This window comes from Heteronotia binoei, chromosome 11 (genome assembly GCF_032191835.1).
Source record: "Heteronotia binoei isolate CCM8104 ecotype False Entrance Well chromosome 11, APGP_CSIRO_Hbin_v1, whole genome shotgun sequence".
In the NCBI taxonomy this organism is placed as follows: domain Eukaryota; kingdom Metazoa; phylum Chordata; class Lepidosauria; order Squamata; family Gekkonidae; genus Heteronotia; species Heteronotia binoei.
In genome coordinates this window covers 76,741,419-76,764,202 of record NC_083233.1, presented here as the reverse complement: position 1 = coordinate 76,764,202, position 22,784 = coordinate 76,741,419, and the positions used below count along the sequence as shown (strand labels likewise).

At 48.7% G+C, this 22,784-nt stretch overlaps 3 protein-coding genes across 7 annotated transcripts in view; 1 reads left to right on the top strand and 2 right to left on the bottom strand.

The window, feature by feature from the left end:
• Positions 1 to 4,755, bottom strand: part of MPHOSPH9 (M-phase phosphoprotein 9) — a 61,818-nt gene extending 57,063 nt beyond the window's left edge. Inside the window, exon 1 of the mRNA XM_060249197.1 lies at positions 4,539 to 4,755. The gene's annotated coding sequence lies outside the window, so the exon portion shown is untranslated. The remainder of the gene's footprint in view (positions 1 to 4,538) is intronic.
• Positions 4,742 to 13,798, top strand: MTRFR (mitochondrial translation release factor in rescue). Of its 5 annotated transcripts, none has more exons than XR_009555955.1 (6): positions 4,742 to 5,093; positions 9,259 to 9,566; positions 11,190 to 11,409; positions 11,509 to 11,824; positions 13,194 to 13,318; positions 13,468 to 13,798. XR_009555955.1 is itself a non-coding variant. In XM_060249198.1 (3 exons), the coding sequence occupies exons 1-3, from the start codon at positions 5,024 to 5,026 to the stop codon at positions 11,400 to 11,402; spliced, it is 591 nt and encodes a 196-aa protein (XP_060105181.1). In that variant the 5' UTR covers positions 5,016 to 5,023; the 3' UTR covers positions 11,403 to 11,474. The 5 variants fall into 5 exon arrangements, 1 of the variants encoding a protein (XP_060105181.1); XR_009555956.1 differs by having other exon boundaries at positions 5,016 to 5,093; positions 11,509 to 11,906; XR_009555957.1 differs by having other exon boundaries at positions 5,016 to 5,093; positions 11,483 to 11,824.
• A 3,419-nt stretch (positions 13,799 to 17,217) lies between these two features.
• The window catches only part of CDK2AP1 (cyclin dependent kinase 2 associated protein 1), a 30,271-nt gene continuing 24,704 nt past the window's right edge, over positions 17,218 to 22,784 (bottom strand). Inside the window, exons 3-4 of the mRNA XM_060249790.1 lie at positions 21,516 to 21,642; positions 17,218 to 18,389 (exon numbers count right to left, since the gene is read on the bottom strand). Of these exons, the coding sequence (XP_060105773.1) occupies positions 18,322 to 18,389; positions 21,516 to 21,642 (195 nt within the window). The 3' untranslated portion in view covers positions 17,218 to 18,321. The remainder of the gene's footprint in view (positions 18,390 to 21,515; positions 21,643 to 22,784) is intronic.

Below are 22,784 nucleotides of genomic sequence, written 5' to 3'. Positions count from 1 at the left end.
CCCACGACATTGTAGGCGGTGGTTTCGGAGGAGAACGATCCCTGTTGCGAGATATCTCCTCTGAATCTCTGGATCGATGCCGATACCGGGGAGCATGCCGAGGGCTTCTTGAACGGTCGCGCCCGCGGTCCTCTCTCGGCGTGGTAGATCGATCCTCCTTGGGGTTCTGGGTTTGCCGACGATCGGGGCTGACCGATGGTTCCCTGATCGGCGTTCGGGGTTGAGCGGTGTCTTCCACGGTGTGTATCTCCAGTGGACTGCTCTCCGCTCCCGATCTCTGGGATAGCTCTAAGTCGCGATCCGAGTCGGACGAAATGGCGATCTGCGTCGACATCGATGCCAACACCGGGGGGCTTAACCGGCGGCGTGGGGAAGCGAACAGCTTCAGTGGTGGTACTTTCGCCGTCGATCCCGATGGTGACGTCGGTAGCGAAGTTGCGGACGATCGATGTTTGTCCGACTTTTTCTTTTTCTTCGCTTCCGGCTGCAGTCCCTTCTCCTCCCTTGGCCGTTTTGCAGGAGTGGAGGAGGCGGACTTTGATGCTGAGCCCGATTTTGTGGGGCGGTCGGCGTCGGAGGTGCTCTTGTCGGCGCCGAGCGACTCCGATGTCGATGGGGTGTGCGTCGCTGCCGACGTTCGTTTAGGCGACAGTGCTTTCTCCATCAGTGCCGCTGCTAAACGACCCGCGCGGTTCTTTTTCGTCTGGCGGGAAAATTTTGCGCAATGGACACACGCGTCGGGGATATGCGTTTCTCCCAAGCAAAAAAGGCAAAGAAGGTGTCCGTCTGTGGGGGAGATCTTGCTACCGCAGTTCTTACACCTTTTGAAAAATCCCCACCGTTTTTCCATACGGGGGGGGGGGGGGTGAGGGAAAGGCGGGAAAAAAGGGAAAACTGAGGGAAAAGTTTCGGAAAAATCTTTCGCCTTCTCCCTCCCTAGTCTTTAAAAAGACTGTTGTGTGGTCTATGCCAAGTAAAGTTCTATAACGTTCAAAAATCCAACAACTAGCAACTTCCAAGAAAAGGATTTCTACCGACCGTGCGAGAGATCGACCGATCCAAGCGGCGGTCAGAAGAGAACTGGCGGGATGTCCGCTCCGGTCCCTGTGGGCATGCGCAGTGGGGCTTCTGCGCATGCGCACTGGGCCTGGGGCGCGGAAATCCGCAGCTTTCAAGAATACCGATCGAGATCGGCGCGGGCGCCTATATCCCATCAGTGTGATGCACAGAGACCACGAAGAAGATCATTTATTGCCTTCAGGGTCAATACTAGCACTTTAAATTGTTCTCAGAGACAAACTGGCAGCCAATAAAGTCGAATGAAAACTTGGGTAATATAATCACAGTGCTCAGTCCTGACAATAAATGGATTTTGGATTAAATTAAGTCTGGTCTCACTGGTGGGCTTCCTGATGGCACCTGGGTTTTGGTCACTGTGTGACACAGAATGTTGGACTGAATGGGCCACTGGTTTGATCCAGCAAAGTCTTTCTTATGTACTTATGTTTTGGGCAATGATGCTCTATATTCTTGGTGCTTGGGGTGCAACAGTGGGAGGGCTTCTGGAGTTCTGGCCCTGCTGGTGGACCTCCTGAGGGCACCTGGGATTTGGTCACTGTGTGACACAAAATGTTGGATCAGATGGGCCATTGGCCTGATCCAGCATGGTTGTTCTTATGTCTGGGGCAGTGGTGCTCTATATTGTTGGTGCTTGACAGTGGGAGGGCTTCTGGCATTCTGGCCCCGCTGGTGGACCTCCTGAGGGCATCTGGGATTTGGTCATCGTGTGACATAGAATGGATTGGATGGGCATTGGCCTAATCCAACATGGCTTCTCTTCTGAGAGCCCTTCCAAAGCAGTCCCAAATTAAACATGTTACAATAGCTTCCAAATTTGCCTACCACAATATGTGAATATCTGAAACATAATGGGTCATTTACAATTCCATTGTCGGTGTCTTACATATAAACTCCACATCAACATGTGAAGCTGCTTCATACCATGTCAAACAATTGGTCCATCTAGGTCAGTGTCTTCTCCTCTACCTGGTAAGAACTCTCTCAGGCAGAATCTTCCCCAGTGCTTGTGACTTTAAATTGCCAAACCAAACCCTGGAGATAGCAGAGACTGAAGCTTCCTGCTAGTCTTACATTTGATCCATGGACCCTTCCCTGCTTCACGTCATAATCAAAGAGAGCCCCTTAAAAAAGCAAAAGTTGCCAATTTTCCAGCACATTATGCCTGACCTACTTTTTCACTTCCACAATTTCTTGCTCATGAATTATTTGTACTACATCTGCAATTTATTCTTAACCTACTTTTAACACGGCATTTCCCAGCAGAAATATTTCTCACAAGCTTTCCCAGCCAAAATATAGTTCAACATGTTTAGTTAGGCCTTTGAAGGAACTGAAATATAAAGCACATGTTACCCCCACAAAAAAAGGAAAAGAGTGAAGAATAAGGCAGGAAACAGGTGGAAGATAATTTCACTATAGCAAAGGAAAGATATCTGTTTTGCTACTTTGTTTCACTGAAAAGACTTTTGAAACTGTACTTCCAAAGACACAAATGCCCCCAGCCCAGCTATATGAGATAGATAATAAATCACCAAGTTATTATTGGACAGAGAAGCTAGGAGAGAAAATATCCATTATATGAGAGCCAATAGGCTGCCTTTAGGTAAGATTCTAAAATTAAGTGTTATCTTAAAAAGCCTACGGTAACAAACAAAACCAAGTCTTTTTTTGAGCAGAAACAATCAGGGGGTGTGGCCTGATAGGCAAATGAGTTCCCCTGGACTTTTTCTACAAAAAAAAAAGCCCTGAGCAAAACAAAATATATATGCAAGCTACTTCAGTGATGTTATATAGGAACCTCCCTTAAAACGCTTGACACTCCTAATATAGTTTATCATCCCTGTGATGAGAAAGGGGGTGAAAATACAACCTGTTCCTTAAGCAGCAGCAGCTGGCCCTTTATGTTAGGATGGTCACTGTTCTTTCAGCACCTTTAACAACAAACGTCACTGAGACAAAAACAGCTGGAAAGGGATGGAAAAGCTTCACCTGCTTAATTGTTGGCTGTGAAAATGTTGTTAAAGGCACAGGGGCAGTGTGTTTTAAAAAAGAAAATCTTCAGAGTTAGCACAGCAAAGCAGTTTAGAGATTGAGGCTGCAATGCCCTCCAGTTAACAGGGTCCAAATTCCCGCCAAACTCAGCGGGGCAAAGAGGCATAAAATGATACTACATCTTGAGAACTACAAATGACTATTTCTCATCTCAGCCGTGTACTAGCTGCGTGGCCTTAGGAAAGTCATGGTGGCTCAAACTAGGGCCTGGGAGACCAGGGTCAAACTCCCATGCAGCCACAGAAGCTTGCAGTCATACTCTCAGCCTCACAGGGTTGTTGTGAGGATAAACCAGAGAAGACCGATATAGGTCACTTTTGGTCCCCACTGGAGGGAGGAGGAGGAGAAAGAGGAGATTAGATTTATATCCTGCCCTTCACTCGGGAGTCTCACAACAGCTTGCAATCTCCTTCCCCTCCCCACAACAGACAGGCACCCTGTGAGGTAGGTGGGGCTGAGAGAGCTCAGAGAGAACTGTGACTGACCCAAGGTCACTCCAGCAGCTGCATGTGGAGGAGTAAGGAATCAAATCCAGTTCTTCATATTAGAATCTGCCACTCTTAACCCCTACACCAAGGTGGCTCAGGATATAAATAAAGTAAATAAATAAATAAGTTTTTTTTTTAAAAAAATAACAACGTTGGGAAAAAGATCCTCGACCTACCTTACGGAATTATTGTAAGACAATACATGGGAAGACCACGGGAATTTCTTTTTTCAACATTCCCCCTCTAAGCATTCCCTCATCTTTTGGAGCCAGAACACTAGCCAAGAAAATCCACATAATGCCCAAGTCCAAATCTCCCCTCTGCCCTGAGCCAGATATAAATAATCTCATCAATCAATAAATAACAACAATAAACTCATTTTACCGGCCTCAGGGATGCCATCCCTCCCCCTCCCATCTGTAATATGGTGAACAACAGAACTGGCCTACCTTACAGGGCTGCTGTTGTAAAATTACAGTTCTAGCAACTGAAAACCCTTATTCCCTCCCCTCTTAAATAAAGTCTCCTTTTCTTGGCTTTGCAGCCAGTTCCTCCTGTCTGAGACCCTTTTCAGGTAAACAGCAATAATGAAGGGCTCCTGCTCCTCTTTCGTGGGTTTCACGAGCCCCTCTCTCTCCCTCAATTAAACAACCCAACTTTATTTCTTTTATTATTTAAACCATCTCTCGAGGGGTATTCCCCTCCCTTCCCCCCCCCCGCTCATTCCCTCCAGTTCTCAAGCTCCACCCTACTCTCTCCTGATTGGACCGCCCTCACGTCATTTTTGAAATGTTGACAGCACAGCCGGAAGACGATTGGCTAGGGGAAACGTCACTCGCCTCTTTGAGGGGCGCGAGCGAAAGCTTCGCGAGGCCCCCTCTCTTCGACGCAGTGGCGGCCGCACTTCCGGCCCCTTACCTGCATTTCGGCTGAGGGGGGTCCAAGTGAGGCGGGAGGGGCTTACCAATTATTTTGTTTTATTTCCCCTCCCGGGCCTTTTTTGTGCTCCCGGCGGCTGATAAACCGTCCACAGACTCGAGCGACGCGGGCTCCATCTTCCTCCCCCCCACTCCCCCTCCGGATTGGCGGCTGAGATTCGAAGAGCTTCTGGCAGCGCTCGCGGGAAGGCTTCACCCCAGCGGCCGATTGGCTGCTGAGCGCCGCGCGGCGAGGGCAGCCTTGTGACGCGATTGGCTAGCAGGGGTTGGGGGGAGGGGCGGAAGGAAAGAGGCCAGGGCATTGGGCCGTTCAGACGCGCGCCGTTGGACATCCTAGGCTGGGATAGGACAGGAGGAGGTTGCGTAATGGGTTCTTTCTCTGCGATTGGTCGGTGGGCGGGTTTCTCTCCTCCCCTTCGTTGGAGTCAGGGCGCTCTCGTGTTCGGGTAGTAAACACGCGGGCGCATGCGCAGGACGGTGATCGGCAAGGCCTGGTCCTTTTCTAGGTATCTGGACTCGTCCTCCAAACTAGGAGGTAAGGAAAGTCTCCCCCGGGCTGGGGATACGGGGCAGCTCCTCTGCTCCGAGCCAGCAGGCCCACTCTCCCCCTCGAGCCGGGCTCTTCTGGCCTAGGAGTCCGGCTTTGTATCCCCGGGGGGGGGGGAGGAGGGGGGCAGCTGGAACTAGGGTTGCCAACCTCCAGGTGGAGCCGGGAAATCTGGAATGACAACATCTCCGGCCGACAGCTTTTGGAGGATTGGCTACATCAGGGGTGTGTGGCCTAATATGCAAAGTGGTTTCTGCTAGAATTCCACTGTGTAAGCTCTTGGAGGATTGGCTACATCAGAGGGGTGTGGCCTAATATGCAAAGGAGTTTCTGCTAGAATTCCACTGTGTAAGCTCTTGGAGGATTGGCTACATCAGAGGGGTGTGGCCTAATATGCAAAGGAGTTTCTGCTAGAATTCCACTGTGTAAGCTCTTGGAGGATTGGCTACATCAGAGGGGTGTGGCCTAATATGCAAAGGAGTTTCTGCTAGAATTCCACTGTGTTAGCTCTTGGAGGATTGGCTACATCAGAGGGGTGTGGCCTAATATGCAAAGGAGTTTCTGCTAGAATTCCACTGTGTAAGCTCTTGGAGGATTGGCTACATCAGGGGTGTGTGGCCTAATATGCAAAAAAGCCCCTGCTAAAATTCCACTGTGTAAGCTCTTGGAGGATTGGCTACATCAGAGGAGTGTGGCCTAATATGCAAAGAAGCCCCTGCTAGAATTCCACTGTGTAAGCTCTTGGAGGATTGGCTACATCAGGGGTGTGTGGCCTAATATGCAAAGGAGCCCCTGCTAGAATTCCACTCCTGCTTGCAGCCAAGACTTCCCGAATTATAACAGATAGGGCAGCGTTTCCTTTCAGAGGCAATTAGGTTCAGTGGTCTTCCATGGCAGACGAGACAATAAAAGAAACAATAAGTGAACAATTGTTACAATTTTATTTAATATGGCAAGCAATTTAGAGTTAAACTAATGAGCCAGAAAATAACAACATAGTATTGTATAACTATCTAAATATAGTTGCAGCAACGGGGGGTTGTTTTGTAGAAAAAGAGCTGCTGGAGCTCATCAGCACACCTCATTTGCATATGTTACCCCCCCCCCCCCCCCGGCATCCCCAGAAGGTGTACTAAAATATATCAGCTCAGCATCTACCTTAAAATGCTTCTTGAGTGATAATGGTCATAACAGAATGTTACTCCTTTCATATTTTTAAAATTACTTTCTCCTATATGACCATAGTGGTATGATGAAAACTTCCGTCTGTCTACTGCAAATGTTTTGGTTATTATTAGGTTTGTCAAGTCTTGTAGTTCAGTGAAATTCTTACGTGAGGTTAGAACAATGGAGCCCAGATGCAAATATTGACCGGGGGGGGGAGAGGGTGTGGAGAAAGAAAGAGCACAATAAAATTTAGAGATTCTGGAGCTCCGCTCCTGTGAGCTCCTGCCCAGAAATGAGGCCTGACAACAGGTTTCCAACACAAGGTTACGAAACATCAGCAGGTTCAAAGTCCAAAATCCAAAGAGACCACTTGGCCACATAGGTCTCTTTTGGGAAGGCCTCAAAACATGAAGATAACTCTCAGTTCAGAAAGCCCAAACTGACACTTTCTCCCAGCCCGATAAGCACACAGCGTAAATCTATCTCAGCTGGCCTATAATAGCTCAAAATGGGCATCCAGGAAGAACCAACCAGTGACTAGCCTACAATTATTAGCTGAGGCTGGTTCTCATGGTGCAGCTGTAGAGGCATGCATTCATTGGGCGGGAAGGTAAGAGGTCGAATTAACTTCTTTCAAGGTCAAAATGCACTCTTACACACAGGTGTCAGCATATCAGCACTTCAAACTTAACACATCTTAAGAACATTCCTAAAGAAAGCAGGTTTCGGTAAGCAGGCCAAAAAGCCCGAACCCTTGTCAGACCCATAAAACCCCCCCAAAGAAACCATTTCTTTTGATATATTCATTACAGTTTGATATATTCATTACAGTTGGTCAGGCAATGAGATGATATAAGGGTAAGGGTACTACAGGTTTGTCCCTTTTTTCATCAGTTCGCATTACGATGGACAAGGGAAAGAGAGTTCCACACCTCTTCTCCCCAAAATACAAATGCAGACTTGCTTTCTAGATTCATGTTTCTTAGCCCTCGGTAGATGCAGAATGAACATCAAGACAGGTGACTTCTCCCTTCCTCACACATGCAGAGAGTCAGCAATGCCGTTCAAGATAACTTCCCCTGTCCCATGCTCATAGCCAAGAGCAGAGGCCAGGGAATTCTGCCTGCTTTCTAACTTCAGACAAAAACAAAAAAGAACCCGGCTGTAATAGATACCCACCATTGTTCAGCTATGGGAACTGGGTTATAAGCAATGGGAGATGCATTCACTCGAGTCACACAATGGCAGGGAAAGTACAGATAGTTGACAGATGGCTAGGTGGGTCTTTCCCCCTGCACCTGCCTGTACATTATTGTAAGGGACTGTCTCCCAGCTGGATAACCCCCCCCCCGCCCGTCGCTTCACTTATTACCCTGGCAACTGATACTTGCAAGCAGCGAATTGTGACTTCACCACAGAATGAAACTGCGGGGTGGAAGGATGGGCAAAGAACATGCATGTGAGAACATATTAAAAAAGAAGTAAATGCTTTAAACATGTTTTGGTGCCATGTGGATATTATTCTTAATCATCTATAATAACAGGGCTTCTTTTTTTTGTAGCAGGAATGCCTTTGCATATTAGGCCACGCGCCTCCTGATGTAGCCAGTCCTCCTGGAGCTTACAGTAGGCCCTGTAAGAAGAGCCCTGTAAGCTCTTGGAGGATTGGCTACATCAGGGGGTGTGGCCTAATCAGGGCTTTTTCTGTAGCAGGAGCTCCTTTGCATATTAGGCCACACACCTGCTGATGTAGCCAATCCTCCTGGAGCTTACTGTAGGCCCTGTAAGAAGAGCCCTGTAAGCTGTTGGAGGATTGGCTACATCAGGGGGTGTGGCCTAATCAGGGCTTTTTCTGTAGCAGGAGCTCCTTTGCATATTAGGCCATGCCCCCCTGATGTAGCCCATCCTCCTGGAGCTTACAGCAGGCCCTGTACTAACAGCCCTGTAAGCTGTTGGGAGATTGACTACATCAGGGGTGTGTGGCCTAATATGCAAAGGCGTTCCTGCTACAAAAAAAATAGCCCTGTATAAGTAATATTGAAGAGCATATTGAAGTCTTTTCCATATTGAATATGGAAAAGACAACTTGGAGGACATGATAATGTGCTGCAATGGTTAACTCCTAACTAGGAAAGTTATGAAGATTTCAGTCCTCAAAGCCATACTTAATCTTGAGTAGATCAGACCCCAGTGGTCCTTCTAGTTCAGCAACCTGTCTCACACAGTAGCCAACCAGTTCTTCTGGACAGCCTTCATGAAAACTGAGAAGAACCATGCTAGATAAACCAGTGGTCCATCTAGTCCAGCATCTTGTCTCACATGGTGGCCAACCAGTTCTTCTAGACAGCCTTCATAAAAACATGAGAAGAACCATGCTAGATAAACCAGTGGTCCTTCTAGTCCAGCATCCTGTCTCGCACAGTAGCCAACCAGTTGTTCTGGACAGCCTTCATAAAAACATGAGAAGAACCATGCTAGATAAACCAGTGGTCCATCTAGTCCAGCGTCCTGTCTCACACGGTGGCCAACCAGTTCTTCTGGACAGCCTTCATAAAAACATGAGAAGAACCATGCTAGATAAACCAGTGGTCCTTCTAGTCCAGCATCCTGTCTCGCACGGAGCCAACCAGTTCTTCTAGACAGCCAACAAACGGGGCATAGAGGCCTTCCCCTGATGTTGTCTTCTGGCTCTGGGATTCAGAGGATTAGTGCCTCTGAATGCAGAGGTTCCCCTCAGTGTGGTTTTATGGCTGGTTTTATGGAACAGTAGCCACATGCCAAAAGTGTCAAAGTATTTTATTATTGTAGCCATAGGCCATAACAACCCAGCAAAAAAACCCCCCAAAGCGTACAGTTTGCTTCTAACCATAAAAATTAAAACATAAAAAATACATAGCAAAATACAGTACTATGAACAAGATTGAAAACATATCTAACGTGTATATTATGGAACAATAGCATCTTCACAGCCTTCTTTCTTTCCCAGGACGGAGTCCTCGTCTCCCGTTTCCAATGCCTCCTTTGAGCTTGCTGCACTTCTCCCATTCGTTGATTCAGCTCAGCAGCGTCCCTCGGACCCCGAGGCTTTGGGGGAAGCGCCGTTTCCTGTTGCCGTGGAGGCCCGGCCCTTTATGCCTCGTGGCCGAAAAGAAGAGCTCCGAAGACCTTCTGCCTCTGAACGAAGCGGACTTGGAAGAGCAGTTTGTGCGGGGATCGGGACCCGGGGGCCAGGCAACCAACAAAACCAGCAACTGTGTGGTCCTGAAGCATCTTCCTTCAGGGATTGTCGTCAAGGTAACTCCATCGACGCTCCACAACTTGTGCTTTCGTAACGCGTCCTTTGCAGGGTTGTGCTTCACATGATCCGATCTTTAGTGCAATGCATGTTTGTATGTCGCTCCCCCCACACCCCCGGATTGCCGGTAGTGAACTCTTAATCACGTTTCAAGCAAGCAGATGAGAAAGCTTTGGTGCCACAAATGTTTAACACAAATGCTTGCGGGCAAGGCTTTCATCGGTAGCAGGAACTCCTTTGCATCTTAGGCCACGCACCCCTGATGGAGCCAGTCCTCCTGGAGCTTACAGTAGGCCCTGCAAGAAGAGCCCTGTAAGCTCTTGGAGGATTGGCTACATGGGGGTGGGGGGCGCTAATAGTCAAAGGAGTTCCTGCTACAAAAAAAGCCCCGCTTGTGGGCATCTGAGCTAGTAAAACTGACCTCTGTATACATCCGGTTGCTGAAAGTTTAGTGAGTGACTTTCACATCATAAGAACCTAAGAGAAGCCATGTTGGATCAGACCAACAGCCCATCCAGTCCAACACACTGCGGCACACAGTGGCCAAAAAATCCCAGGTGCCATCAGGAGGTCAATCAGTGGAGCCAGGGCACTAGAAGCCCTCCGACTGCTGCCACCCCAAGCACCATGAATGCAGAGCATCACTGCCCCAGACATAAGAACATAAGGAAGCCATGTTGGATCAGACCAATGGCCCATCCAGTCCAACACTCTGCATCACACAGTGGCCAAAAAACCAGGCCCCATCAGGAGGTCCACTAGTGGGGCCAGGACACTAGAAGCGCTCCCACTGTTGCCCCTCCCAAGCACCAAGAATACAGAGCATCACTGCCCCAGACATAAGAACCTAAGAGAAACCATGTTAGATCAGACCAGTGGCCCATCCAGTCCAACAAACTGTGTCATACAGTGGCCAAAAAAACCAGGCGCCATCAGGAGGTCCATCAGTGGGGCCAGGACACTAGAAGCCCTTCCACTGTGCCCCCCCCCCAAGCACCAAGAATACATCGACTGTGGTTGACCAGCTGCCCTTCAACTGATTTCAGTTTCACCCCAGAGACTTTATGAGGCTGCCAGGTGCCTGTCAACATGTGACAGAAATATCACTTCAGTAGCCAAAGACTGCACTGTTACACAGTTAATGGGAGTGCAGCCGTATGATCACGTTTCAGAGGAAGTGACGTAACAGTGTACAGCTCTCCAGGAAGACATGAAGCTGCCCTATACCGAATCAGACCACCAGTCCATCATAGACTCGTAGATCTGGAAGGGACCTCCGGGGTCAACTAGTCCAACCCCCTGCACAATGCAGGAAATTCACAAATACCCTTCCACACACACACACCCCAGTGAGCCCTGCTTCCATACCCAGAAGATGGCAAACAACCCACCAGGATCCCTGGCCGAACTGGCCTAGAGAAAATTGCTTCCTGACTCCCAAGTAGCAATCAGCATTTCCCTGGACATGTAAAAAAGAGCCATGAGAACTATCTATTTCCAGTCCTGATAGAACTACAGAAATGCATCTGGCCGCCAAGCCAGTCCCAGTTGCCGCCTCTTCAATCAATTAATGTTTTTTTCCCTCCCTTCTCTCCCCCCCCCCCCCCCCCCGCTCCGCCCAGTGCCATGAAACGCGATCAGTGGAGCTGAACCGCCAGAGAGCCAGAGAAATCCTGCAGGAGAAAGTGGACGTCTTCTACAAAGGTGAAACCAGCGAGGTTCTTCTAGAGAAGAAGGAGCTTCAGAAGAAGAAGCAGGCCAAGAGGCAGCAAGCGAGGGAGAACCTGGAAAGGAAGAGGCGTCTGAAAGAGCTGCAGACATCGGAGGACAAATAAGGAGCAGGTGGCTACCTGGGTTTTCCCCTGACTGTCACCCCCCCCCAAAAAAAAAAACGCTTTTTGAATGCTGTTGGTAGAACTTTGTTTTTTTCTTTTCTTTCAGGCTGGGTACATCCTACACGTGATAAAAATAAGAATTTGCAGTTGTCGGAAGATAAACTTTTCTCTTCCAAGAGCTAAAATGCAGGAGACAGTTACCAGGGCGATATAGTCGGCAGTTTCTCTGTGCGGCCCCAATCTCTCACGGCAAAAGCCCTCTGGATGTTTTTCCCAAGGCAGGATCCCGGCGTTCTCATGGATTTTCTGACACTCTTCCCTCCCAAGTTTAGTTGAAAACAGCGGAGCCAAGTTCTTCCCTTCCTGCACACAGTTACCGGGTCAACGTGGGACGTCATGGATGGAACTGCCTCCCTCTATTGGTGAATAGCCTTTCTTTTAAGGCAGTTTACTATCCACACTTTGAAACATTGACCTCCAGGTGCCCTCAGCCAATTTTGACACGTATGCAGCGTTCTTTGTTTTCTTTTATTTTCAAATTTTATAAGAAACATTCTCAACTTAAAATAGTCAGAGAGCATGTGGAATTCACTGCCACAGGAGGTGGCGGCGGCATAGACTGCTTCAAGAGGGGATTGGGTAAAAATATGAAGCAGAGGTCCATCAGTGGCTATTAGCCACAGTATATTATTGGAACCATCTGGGGCAGTGATGCTCTGTGTTCTTTGTGCTTGCGGGGGGCCAAAGTGGAAGGGCTTCTAGACCCACTAGTGAACCTTCTGATGGCACCTGCGGGTTGTTGTTTTTTTGGGCCACTGTGTGACACAGAATGTTGGACTGGATGGGCCATTGGCCTGATCCAACAGGGCTTCTCTTATGTTCTTATGTGACACAGAGCGTTAGATCGGATGGGCCATTGGCCTGATCCAACATGGCTTCTCTTATGTTCTTATGTGACACAGAGTGTTGGAATGGATGGGCCATTGGCCTGATCCAACATGGCTTCTCTTATGTTCTTATTTGACACAGAGTGTTGAACTGGATGGGCCAGTGGCCTGATCCAACGCGGCTTCTCTGATGTTCTTATGTGACACAGAGTGTTGGACTGGATGGGCCACTGGCCTGATCCAACATGGCTTCTCTTCTGTTCTTATGTGACACAGAGTGTTGGGCTGGATGGGCCATTGGCCTGATCCAACATGGCTTCTCTTATGTTCTTATGTGACACAGAGTGTTGGACTGGACAGGCCATTGGCCTGATCCAACAGGACTTCTCTTACGTTCTTATGTGACACAGAGTGTTGGGCTGGATGGGCCATTGGCCTGATCCAACATGGCTTCTCTTATGTTCTTATGTGACACAGAGTGTTGAACTGGATGGGCCAGTGGCCTGATCCAACATGGCTTCTCTGATGTTCTTATGTGACACAGAGTGTTGGACTGGATGGGCCACTGGCCTGATCCAACATGGCTTCTCTGATGTTCCTATGTGACACAGAGTGTTGGACTGGATGGGCCACTGGCCTGATCCAACATGGCTTCTCTTATATTCTTATGTGACACAGAGTGTTGGGCTGGATGGGCCATTGGCCTGTTCCAACATGGCTTCTCTTATGTTCTTAGAGTCAGCACAGTATCCTTCTGATAGAAGTTGAGAGGCAAAAACAAAAGAAAAAGCATCTAACAAGTGAACAAAACAGAAACTGGTCTAAGCATAAAATACACCTATAATTTGATTTGCTCAACCATTCCAGTTAGCAGTGAGCACAATTTTAATGTTTTTTTTTCCAGAAGTTTGCATAAAGCAGATTGGTGTGATTGAACACAGTCAAAGAAATGAAACCATCTTTCTACAAAATCATCGGAATCAACATTAAGAGTTTGTCTGTTGCAGTTTGGAAGCAATTTGGACCAACGTAATTATATCCCAAATTTTCAAAGACCACTGTCCTTTTGAGGGTATAGATTCAGTTTTCCAGTGCTGCACAATAAACAGTTTTGCGGCCAACAGAAGCGTTGCGGCTAATTCAGCTTTATTCTTTGGTACCTCTTTGGATGACCACAGGTTTAGAAGAACAGAATCAGGCGAGAATGCATCTACAGCATTAAGCCCGGCCGTTCTGGATGTAATCACGCATCGTCACACAAGGCAGACCAGATGCAGAGAAGGAGAAGGCGACATCAGCCAGAGCACTGCCAAGATGAGACAACTGCATTCCCAAGCCATGCAACAGTGTGCAAGAAATATGCCGTGTGTGAGGATATTCACTGCTTGAGTCATCCGCTGTAGGTATGGACTTTCGCCTGAAGCATCGCGCCTCCAAGCGACTGCAGGGTAGCTGCTGCCTTCCCATTTTGTACTGGACGATTAAAAGTGAAAGATTTGTATCTGCTTATCTTGGCCTGTGCCGAGCGGGTTATTCAGCAAGCAGGTAAGGCCAGGCCATAAGAGCATGAAAGAAGCCGTGTTGGATCAGGCCAATGGCCCATCCAGTCCAACACTGTCACACACTGGCCAAAAAAACCCAGGTGCCATGAGGAGGTCCATCAGTGGGGCCAGGGCACTAGAAGCCCTCCCACTATTGCCCGCCCCCCAAACACCAAGAATACAGAGCATCACTGCCCCAGACATAAGAGCATAAGAGAAGCCATGTTGGATCAGGCCAATGGCCCATCCAGTCCAACACTGTCACACAGTGGCCAAAAAAACCAGCGCCAACAGGAGGACCATCAGTGGGGCCAGGATACTAGAAGCCCTCCCACTATTGCCAGCCCCCCCAAGCACCAAGAATACAGAGCATCACTGCCCCTGACATAAGAACATAAGAGAAGCCATGTTGGATCAGGCCAATGGCCCATACAGTCCAACACTGTCACACAGTGGCCAAAAAAACCCAGGTGCCATGAGGAGGTCCATCAGTGGGGCCAGGGCACTAGAAGCCCTCCCACTGTTGCCCCCCCCAAGCACCAAGAGTACAGAGCATCACTGCCCCAGAAAGAGTGTTCCATTTATACCTTGTGGCTAATAGCCACCGATGGACCTCCGCTCCCTAGGTTTATCCAATCACCTCTTGAAGCATGAAGAAGAAGATGATATTGGATTTATATCCCGCCCTCCACTCCGAAGAGTCTCAGAGCGGCTCACAATCTCCTTTCCCTTCCTCCCCCACAACAAACACCCTGTGAGGTGGGTGGGGCTGGAGAGGGCTCTCACAGCAGCTGCCCTTTCAAGGACAACCTCTGCCAGAGCTATGGCTGACCCAAGGCCATTCCAGCAGGTGCAAGTGGAGGAGTGGGGAATCAAACCTGGTTCTCCCAGATAAGAGTCCACACACTTAACCACGACACCAAACTGGGGTCACCGCCACCTCCTGTGGCAGTGAATTCCATATGTTAATCACCATTTAGGTGCAAGAACCCCCCCCCCCCAGTCCTTACCATGAGGCACTAGCCCAAACGCTGAAGCTTCTGCAGGGCTGTGGGGAACCCTGTGGCCCCCGTTATCCCCCTGACAGCTACAACAAAGGCTGGAATATCTTCTGGCAGCTCCCCTTTTCTGCAGACCAACCACAGGATCAATACGACAAGCCTGCTGGATGAGATCAGTGGTCCATCTAATCCAGCATCCTCATGGGATGTCTTTTTTTCCTAAACTGAAAAGGTATGGAAGTCCCCTGGGTCTGGGTCCCTGAGTGTGCTGTTATAGACATCCCTATGCTTTCCAGGTCTGCAGCCCTGCCAGAACTGGGTTTGATTCCCCACTCTTTCACTTGTGGCTGCTGGAATGACTTTGGGTCAGCCATAGCGCTCTCAGAGTTGTCTTTGAAAGGGCACTAGAAGCCCTCCCACTGTTGCCCCCCCCAAGCACCAAGAGCACAGAGCATCACTGCCCCAGAAAGAGTGGAATGGCTTTGGGTCAGCCATAGCTCTCACAGAGTTAGTCTTTGAAAGGGCAGTTTCTGGGAGAGCTCTCTCAGCCCCACCCACCTCACAGGGGGGGCGTCTTTTGTGGGGAAAGAAGACAAAGGAGATTGTGACCGCTCTGAGATTCAGAGTGAAGGGGGTGGGATATAAATCCAATATCTGCTGCTGACACTCAAAAGGACTCCAAGCTGTGTTTTCAGAATCGGTCCACTTCACAAGATAGCTGAAACCTGCAAGGATGTTCCTACCGCTCCCCCCCCCCCTCTTCAAGAAGAAGAAGAAGATATTGGATTTATATCCGGCCCTTCACTCCGAAGAGTCTCAGAGCAGCTCACAATCTCCTTTCCCTTCCTCCCCCGCAACAGACACCCTGGTGAGGTGGGTGGGGCTGGAGAGGGCTCTCCCAGCAGCTGCCCTTTCAAGGACAACCTCTGCCAGAGCTATGGCTGACCCAAGGCCATGCTAGCAGGTGCAAGTGGAGGAGTGGGGAATCATACCTGGTTCTCCCAGATAAGAGAGCTATGACTGACCCAAGGCCATTCCAGCAGCTGCAAGTGGAGGAGTGGGGAATCAAACCCGGTTCTCCCAGATAAGAGAGCTATGACTGACCCAAGGCCATTCCAGCAGGTGCAAGTGGAGGAGTGGGGAATCAAACACGGTTCTCCCAGATAAGAGAGCTATGGCTGACCCAAGGCCATTCCAGCAGGTGCAAGTGGAGGAGCGGGGAATCAAACACGGTTCTCCCAGATAAGAGTCCGCACACTTAACCACTACACCAAACCGGCTCTCCAGGATGGCCAGAGCTTTTTGGGGATCTCCAAGGCAGAGAAGGGCACAATTAGAACTAAGGGCAGCAACACTGTGCCCCCCTCCCTTGTTTCTTGCAGCTGTATTCCTTCTTTTCAGCCGACAAACAAGAAGATAGATCCAGGTGGGTAGTTGTGTTGGTCTGAAGCAACAGAACCAAGTTTGGATCCAGGGGCCCCTTTAAGACCAACCAAGTTTTATTCTGGATGTGAACTCTTCAGATGGAACGTCTTCAGATGGAACTGCTGGAGTAGTCCAAGAGAGCCATAGCTCAGTTCAGGATTGGGAGGCCACCCAAGAGGTGAGTGGAGGGCCTTTGGGCAGCCCCTCCAACAACGGGCAGTTCAACGATGCCCCTGATTTTCCTCCCACAGCTGTATTTCTGTGCCTCTGCTGCCCTCTGCTGGGATTAAATAGATGTATTTAAATGGTTTTAATGGTTTAATGGTTTCAGATGTATTTAAATGGTTTATGAATATATGTGTTTGATGTGTTGGTATGTTTGTGGAAGAGCACCTCATTTCGTTGCTCTCTTTTTGTTGAGAACAATGACAATAAATTCATCTATCTATCTATCTATCATCTATCTATCTCGGCTGTACTGAGCTGTTTGCACCCAAAATAATGCAATATTTGTGTACTCTTAGTGATACAAATACAGAGTACACAAATATTGCATTATTTTGGGTGCAAACAGCTCAGTACAGCCGAGATCGCAGCAGAGGGCAGCAAAATAATGCAATATTTCTGTACTCTTAGTGATACAAAGAGGAGCCCCATGGCGCAGAGTGGTAAAGCTGCAGTACTGTAGTCCAAGCTCTCTGCTCACGACCTGAATTCGATCCCTGCGGAAGCTGGGTTCAGGTAGCCGGCTCAAGGTTGACTCAGCCTTCCATCCTTCCGAGGTCGGTCAAATGAGTCCCCAGCTTGCTGGGGGGAAAGTGTAGATGACTGGGGAAGGCAATGGCAAACCACCCCATAAAAAGCCTGCTGTGAAAACGTCGTGATGCGATGTCACCCCATAGTTGGAAACCTCTGGTGCTTGCACAGGGGGACTACCTTTACCTTTTAATGATGCACACCATTAATGAAAATAAGCTTTATTACATCAAGTAATAAATACATACAAAGATGCAAATAAGTTTTAGTCGCTTGTTTGGGATTCCCCCCCCCCCCTTTTTTTTTGGCAAAGTTACCGTTTTAAACCTTGGAAGAAATCAAGTGTTAGTATCATGGGCCCCTATAGGATCTAACAGACGGCATTCTGTCTCATGCATTTTAAATGGTTTCCGAAATACAAACAGTCATGTGGGGAAAACAAAGGTGGGGGAATGTTAAATGCAGTTTATGGTTTATGTATCAGACTACATGAATTAGGAAGCTTATTGGCAAGGGCGGGGGGGGGGGGGAATTATCTCTGTCCTTAACATGAAATCCTTAGAAGGTGAACATATGAGCGATTAGAGGAGCGTTTGCCACGCTGGCTTCAAAGAACTCACTCCACACTGGCCCCGCACGTGCCATGGAATCCCGATGCACTGCAAAGGATCATGGGACACGGACACAGCTTTTCCATCAAAAACAACTCAAAAGGTCAAACGGAAGATTGCTGTTTCTGGCCGCCCCCCCACCTGAGGAATCATCGGGGCTTCCTTGGAATGCAACGTGAAAACAAATGCACTAAGAAACAGATAATGAGATTGGAAGAAAAGCAAAGAGAGTGCAATATTTTTTTTTAGAAAATCTTCCGAATGAATTCAGGGAGCGTCGAACCGAAATGCTGCCAGTTCTCCTTGTTCAAAGAGAGGAAGAAAATTTCATTCTTCTTGACAGTGGCCAGGATCCAAAGAACTGCACGAGTTCCATATGACCTGGGGGTGGGTGGGGGGTTTGGACTTTGCATCTGTCAGAGATGCCTTTGTCACCGCACGTCGAACTGCTTCTGAAACAAAGTGGAGTTTCAATGACAGGTCGGGGAGGAGGGAGGGAAATCTGTCACTCAAAGCACACAAAGCTCGTGGGTGCGCCTCGAGTCGCTCTTTGGGTCCCAGCCCACATTCTTGAAAAAGGGCGGGGGGGGGGAACAGTCCAGTTGAGAGATTTGTCTGAACGTTTCCGTGGCCTCCAAAGGAATTCTCTGTCTTGTTCATAAAGAGATGGGAAGCCTTGCTGCTCGGGAGGGTGAGAACTAGGATCGCGCGTTCCGCTCTGTCTCTGCCAAGCATTCCCGAACTAATCCACGAGCGTGAATGATGCCTGCAGAAAAACAGATACGGACCGTCAAGTTTGGACAGGCTTTTAAAAAACGTCTCCTGTTTAGGAAGCTGGTGAGGATGTCGGTTCTGGCCAAGGAAAATGCCAGCCCCCGAACAGCAGAGAATTCTCCTGCGTGGACTCGGGTCGAAATGCTCCCATGCAGGAAAAGATTTGCTGTTGTACTTTGCAATTAAATCCAACCTGGACCTCTTGTGGTTGTGAGCAGTATTCCCTCTTAAGCTGAGTTAGTGTGAGCTAGCTCACAGTTTTTTAGCCTCCGGTTCACACATTTTTGTCTTCGCTCAGGAAAAATGGCCCCAGAGCAAACTAATTGATGCAGGAGCTCACAAAGTAGAACTTTTGCTCACAAGACGCCACAGCTTAGATTGAGTATTGGTTGTAAGCCTTTGTTAGCTACAGTTTGCTTGATTTGGATCATTTTCTCTAAGCTTTATGTCTTTAAAAAAATCTCCACTGAAATTTTGTGGCTATCACAACGTTTATCCAAAGAGGTGGGACAGCTAGGTGTAGTGGTTAAGTGTGCAGACTCTTATCTGGGAGAACCGAGTTTGATTCCCCACTTCAGCTGCTGCAATGGCCTTGGGTGAGTCATAGCTCTCGCAGAGTTGTCCTTGAAAGGGCAGCTTCTGGGAGAACTCTCTCAGCCCCACCCACCTCACAGGGTGTCTGTTGTGGGGAGGAAGGTAAAGGAGATTGTGAGCCACTCTTGAGACTGATTCAGAGAGAGGGGCAGGATATAAATCTTTTAGCTGTATCTGAGGTGAGCGATGAGTTACAAAAGCTGCCACAAATTTTGTTAATTTTTAAGTTTCTCCTGAACTCTTGTTCTTTTCTATTGTATGTTTAAGTAAGCTCATAACAGCAGTCAACATTTATGTATAGAGTTTTAAGGGTACCAAGCATTTCACATATGCTTTTATAACAGGCCTCTCAGGTTGGTATTATGAGACCCATGCTGCAGGTCAGTGGGAAAGAAGGGACGGTGGCTCAGTGGTAGAGCATCTGCTTGGTAAGCAGAAGGTACCAGGTTCAATCCCCCGCATCTCCAACTAAAAAGGGTCCAGGCAAAAAGGTGTGAAAAACCTCAGCTTGAGACCCCGGAGAGCCGCTGCCAGTCTGAGTAGACAATGCTGACTTTGATGGATCAAGGGTCTGGTTCAGTATAAGGCAGCTTCATATATATTCAAGATAGAGCCTGATCTCAGAATCTAAGCAAGGTCGCTACTTGGAAGAGAGATCGCCAGCAGAGAAAGGACATGGCCAGCCGCCTCTGCTTCCCCCTTGCCTAGAAAACGCCTTGCTGGGTTGTTGTAAGCAGGGGTGGTTCTTGGATGGGAGACCACCAAGGAAGGCTCTGCAGAGGAAGGCCATGGCAAACCACCTCTGCTTCCCCCTTGCCTAGAAAACCCCTTGCTGGGTTGCTGTAAGCAGAGGTGATTCTTGGATGGGAGACCACCAAAGAAGGCTCTGCAGAGGAAGGCCATGGCCAACCACCTCCGCTTCTCCCTTGCCTTGGAAGTTCCTGGTTGGTTCTTGGTTAAAACAATTTTATTGGTAACATGTGGTAGCAAAATTATTTCTTAAATCTTAATAACTTCTTTTATCTACCCCATATATTACTTTCTACCTCCCCCCCTCCCCCTGTTGGAAGTTCCTTGCTGGGATTGCTCTTTATTTAGTTTATATCCCACCCTCCCCGCCGAAGCGGGCTCAGGGTGGCTTACATATTATGCATATGCCTGGGTATAACATAATAAATAAGATAAAAAACCATAAAACAATTTAACAACCATAAGACATAAACATTTACATTTCTACATTTCAGTGCTATGATCTTACAATCAGATTTTTTTAAGCAGGGTTGGTTCTTGAATGGGAGACCACCAAGGAAGGCTCTGCAGAGGGAGGCCATGGCAAACCACCTCTGCCGCTCCTTTGCCTTGGAAGCCCCTTTTTGGGAGTCGCCATTAGCCTGCTGTGACTCGGTGTGACTTCCAGACCTACTGCAAGCAGGGGCCAGAGAGATTAGTGGTTTGCCTAAGCTCCCTTTGCAAGTTCCCCGCGGGGGCCAGATCTGGTCCCCTCTCATTTCCTGTGGCTGATTCTCACATTCTGGGCCGCGCCGTTAGGATCTGGGGTCCAAACGGTGCAACAGACAGAGGTGGGCTGTAGGTTCCTTTCCATCGACAGGCGCGTGGAGCCTGATTCAGATCAGGACTGTGAAGCTTCTGGGTGACCCATGGGGCTAGTCACTCAGCCTAGCCTACCTCACAGGGTTGTTGCGGAATAAAATGGACAACAGATGAACCGTGTATGCTGCCTAAGCAGGGCTGGATTGACAATTAGAAGAAGAAGAATTGCAGATTTATACCCCGCCCTTCTCCCTGAATCACAGACTCAGAGCGGCTTACAATCTTCTCCCCCCACAACAAGACACCCTGTGCGGTGGGTGGGGCTGAAAGAGCTCTCCCAGCAGCTGCCCTTTCATGGACAACTCCTACGAGAGCTATGGCTGACCCAAGGCCATTCCAGCAGCTGCAAGTGGAGGAGCAGGGAATCAAATCCGGTTCTCCCAGATAAAAGAGTCCACACACTTAACCACTACACCAAACTGGCTCGCACTGGCCTATAGGCCCCCAAGCCAGCTCCCCCCTTCCCCGGTTTCCCCCCTGCTTGCAGCCCTCCCAGCCTGCACACGCAGCCAGCAACTGAGCCACTCTTTGCCTGACTTGCCTGGTGCGGCTGCTGCCAGCATCATTGCAGAGTCTGCCTCTCTCTGCCTCTCCCCCACAGTTTTGTCAAAGGGGCTTTTGAGAAGGTGGCTGCAGCAGGGGCCGTGGGTGGTGGGGCAGGCGCTCCGACTCTTGAGATAATTTGCAAGGGGACCCTCAAGATTTTGACTGCCTAGGGGCCTCCACAGGGTTTGATCCAGCACTGCGCCTAAGCATCTTGGAGGACGGAATAAACATGGAAAGAGAAAACGTTTCTCATCTTGAGCTTTCCCCATTATCTTGCAAAGTTAAAAACTTTATTCTGAGTTTTCCATTAAAGAGCCTTAAGATCTCCCCCCACCCAACACACACACACACACACTAGCCAGATTACCTCGTTTTAGCCGCTCCATGGCACTTTTGCTTCCAGCATACGTTGGCCTAATTTCTTTTCCTAATTCTTCTATGATAGCCAGGAGTTCTGCATATTTGCTCTGTGGTACTTGACTGCTGCTAGTACCCTGATGGAGCGGAAAGGAAAGGCTACAAATTAGGCAAACAGCCTGAGTCACCAACAAACCTAAAAGCAGCTTTAGACAAATCAATTCACGGGCTACAGCTTAAAGTGTGCAATTTAATCAGAATTGTCTAGTGTGGGGAAAAGCGTTTGTCTCCATGTGTGACGGCTGACAATCTGTGTTTTTCGGAATTTTCTTTTAGGCAGAAGGCTAAAACGCCTGTTTTTACCCAGGCTTTTAATTAAGGGCTTAATCTTATCAGAGTTTTAATGGTCTGCTTTGTTTTGTGGGGCAGCTGTTATGCTGCCTTATGTGAAATGAGGGGGGAAGGCAGAATGGTATGGCCTGACGTCATCAGGTCTCAGAAGCTAAACCGGGTTGGTTCTTGCATGGGAGACCACCAAGGAAGGCTCTGCAGAGGAAGCCCTGGCAAACCACCTCTGCTTCTCACTTGCCTTGAAAGCCCTTTGCTGGGGTTGCCGTAAGCAGGGTTGGTTCTTGCATGGGAGACCACCAAGGAAGGCTCTGCAGTGGGAGGCTATGGCAAGCCACCTTTTCAAAAGGAGACCACCAAGGAAGACTCTGCAGAGGAAGGCCATGGCAAGCCACCTCTGCTTCTCCCTTGCTTAGCCCCTTGCTGGGGTTGCTGTAAGCAGGGTTGGTTCCTGGATGGGAGAGCTCCAAGGAAGGCTCTGCAGAGGAAGGGAATGGCAGACCCCCTCTGCTTCTTCCTTGCCTTGAAAGCCCTTTGCTGCGGTCACCATCAGTCACTTGTGACTTAGCAGTGACGAATGTGCATTTATCTAACGGGGGTGGCCAAACTGTGGCTCAGGAGCCACCTGTGGCTTTTTCACACATATCGTGTGGCTCTCGAAGCCCCCACTGACCCGTTGGTCAGCTTGGAAAAGGCATTTCTCGCTTTAAATCACTTCGCCAAGCCAAGCCAGACGGTGGCTTGCAGAATGCATTCAAAGTTAAAGTTGCTTTCTTTTCACCTCTCCCTCCATCTATTTTCCTTCCTTCCTGCTCTCAGATATCTGATGTTCGTGTCTTGTGGCTCTCAAATATCTGACATTTATTCTAGGTGGCTCTAACATTAAGTAAGTTTGGCCAGCCCTGATCTAATGGCTTGGGTTTTTTATATT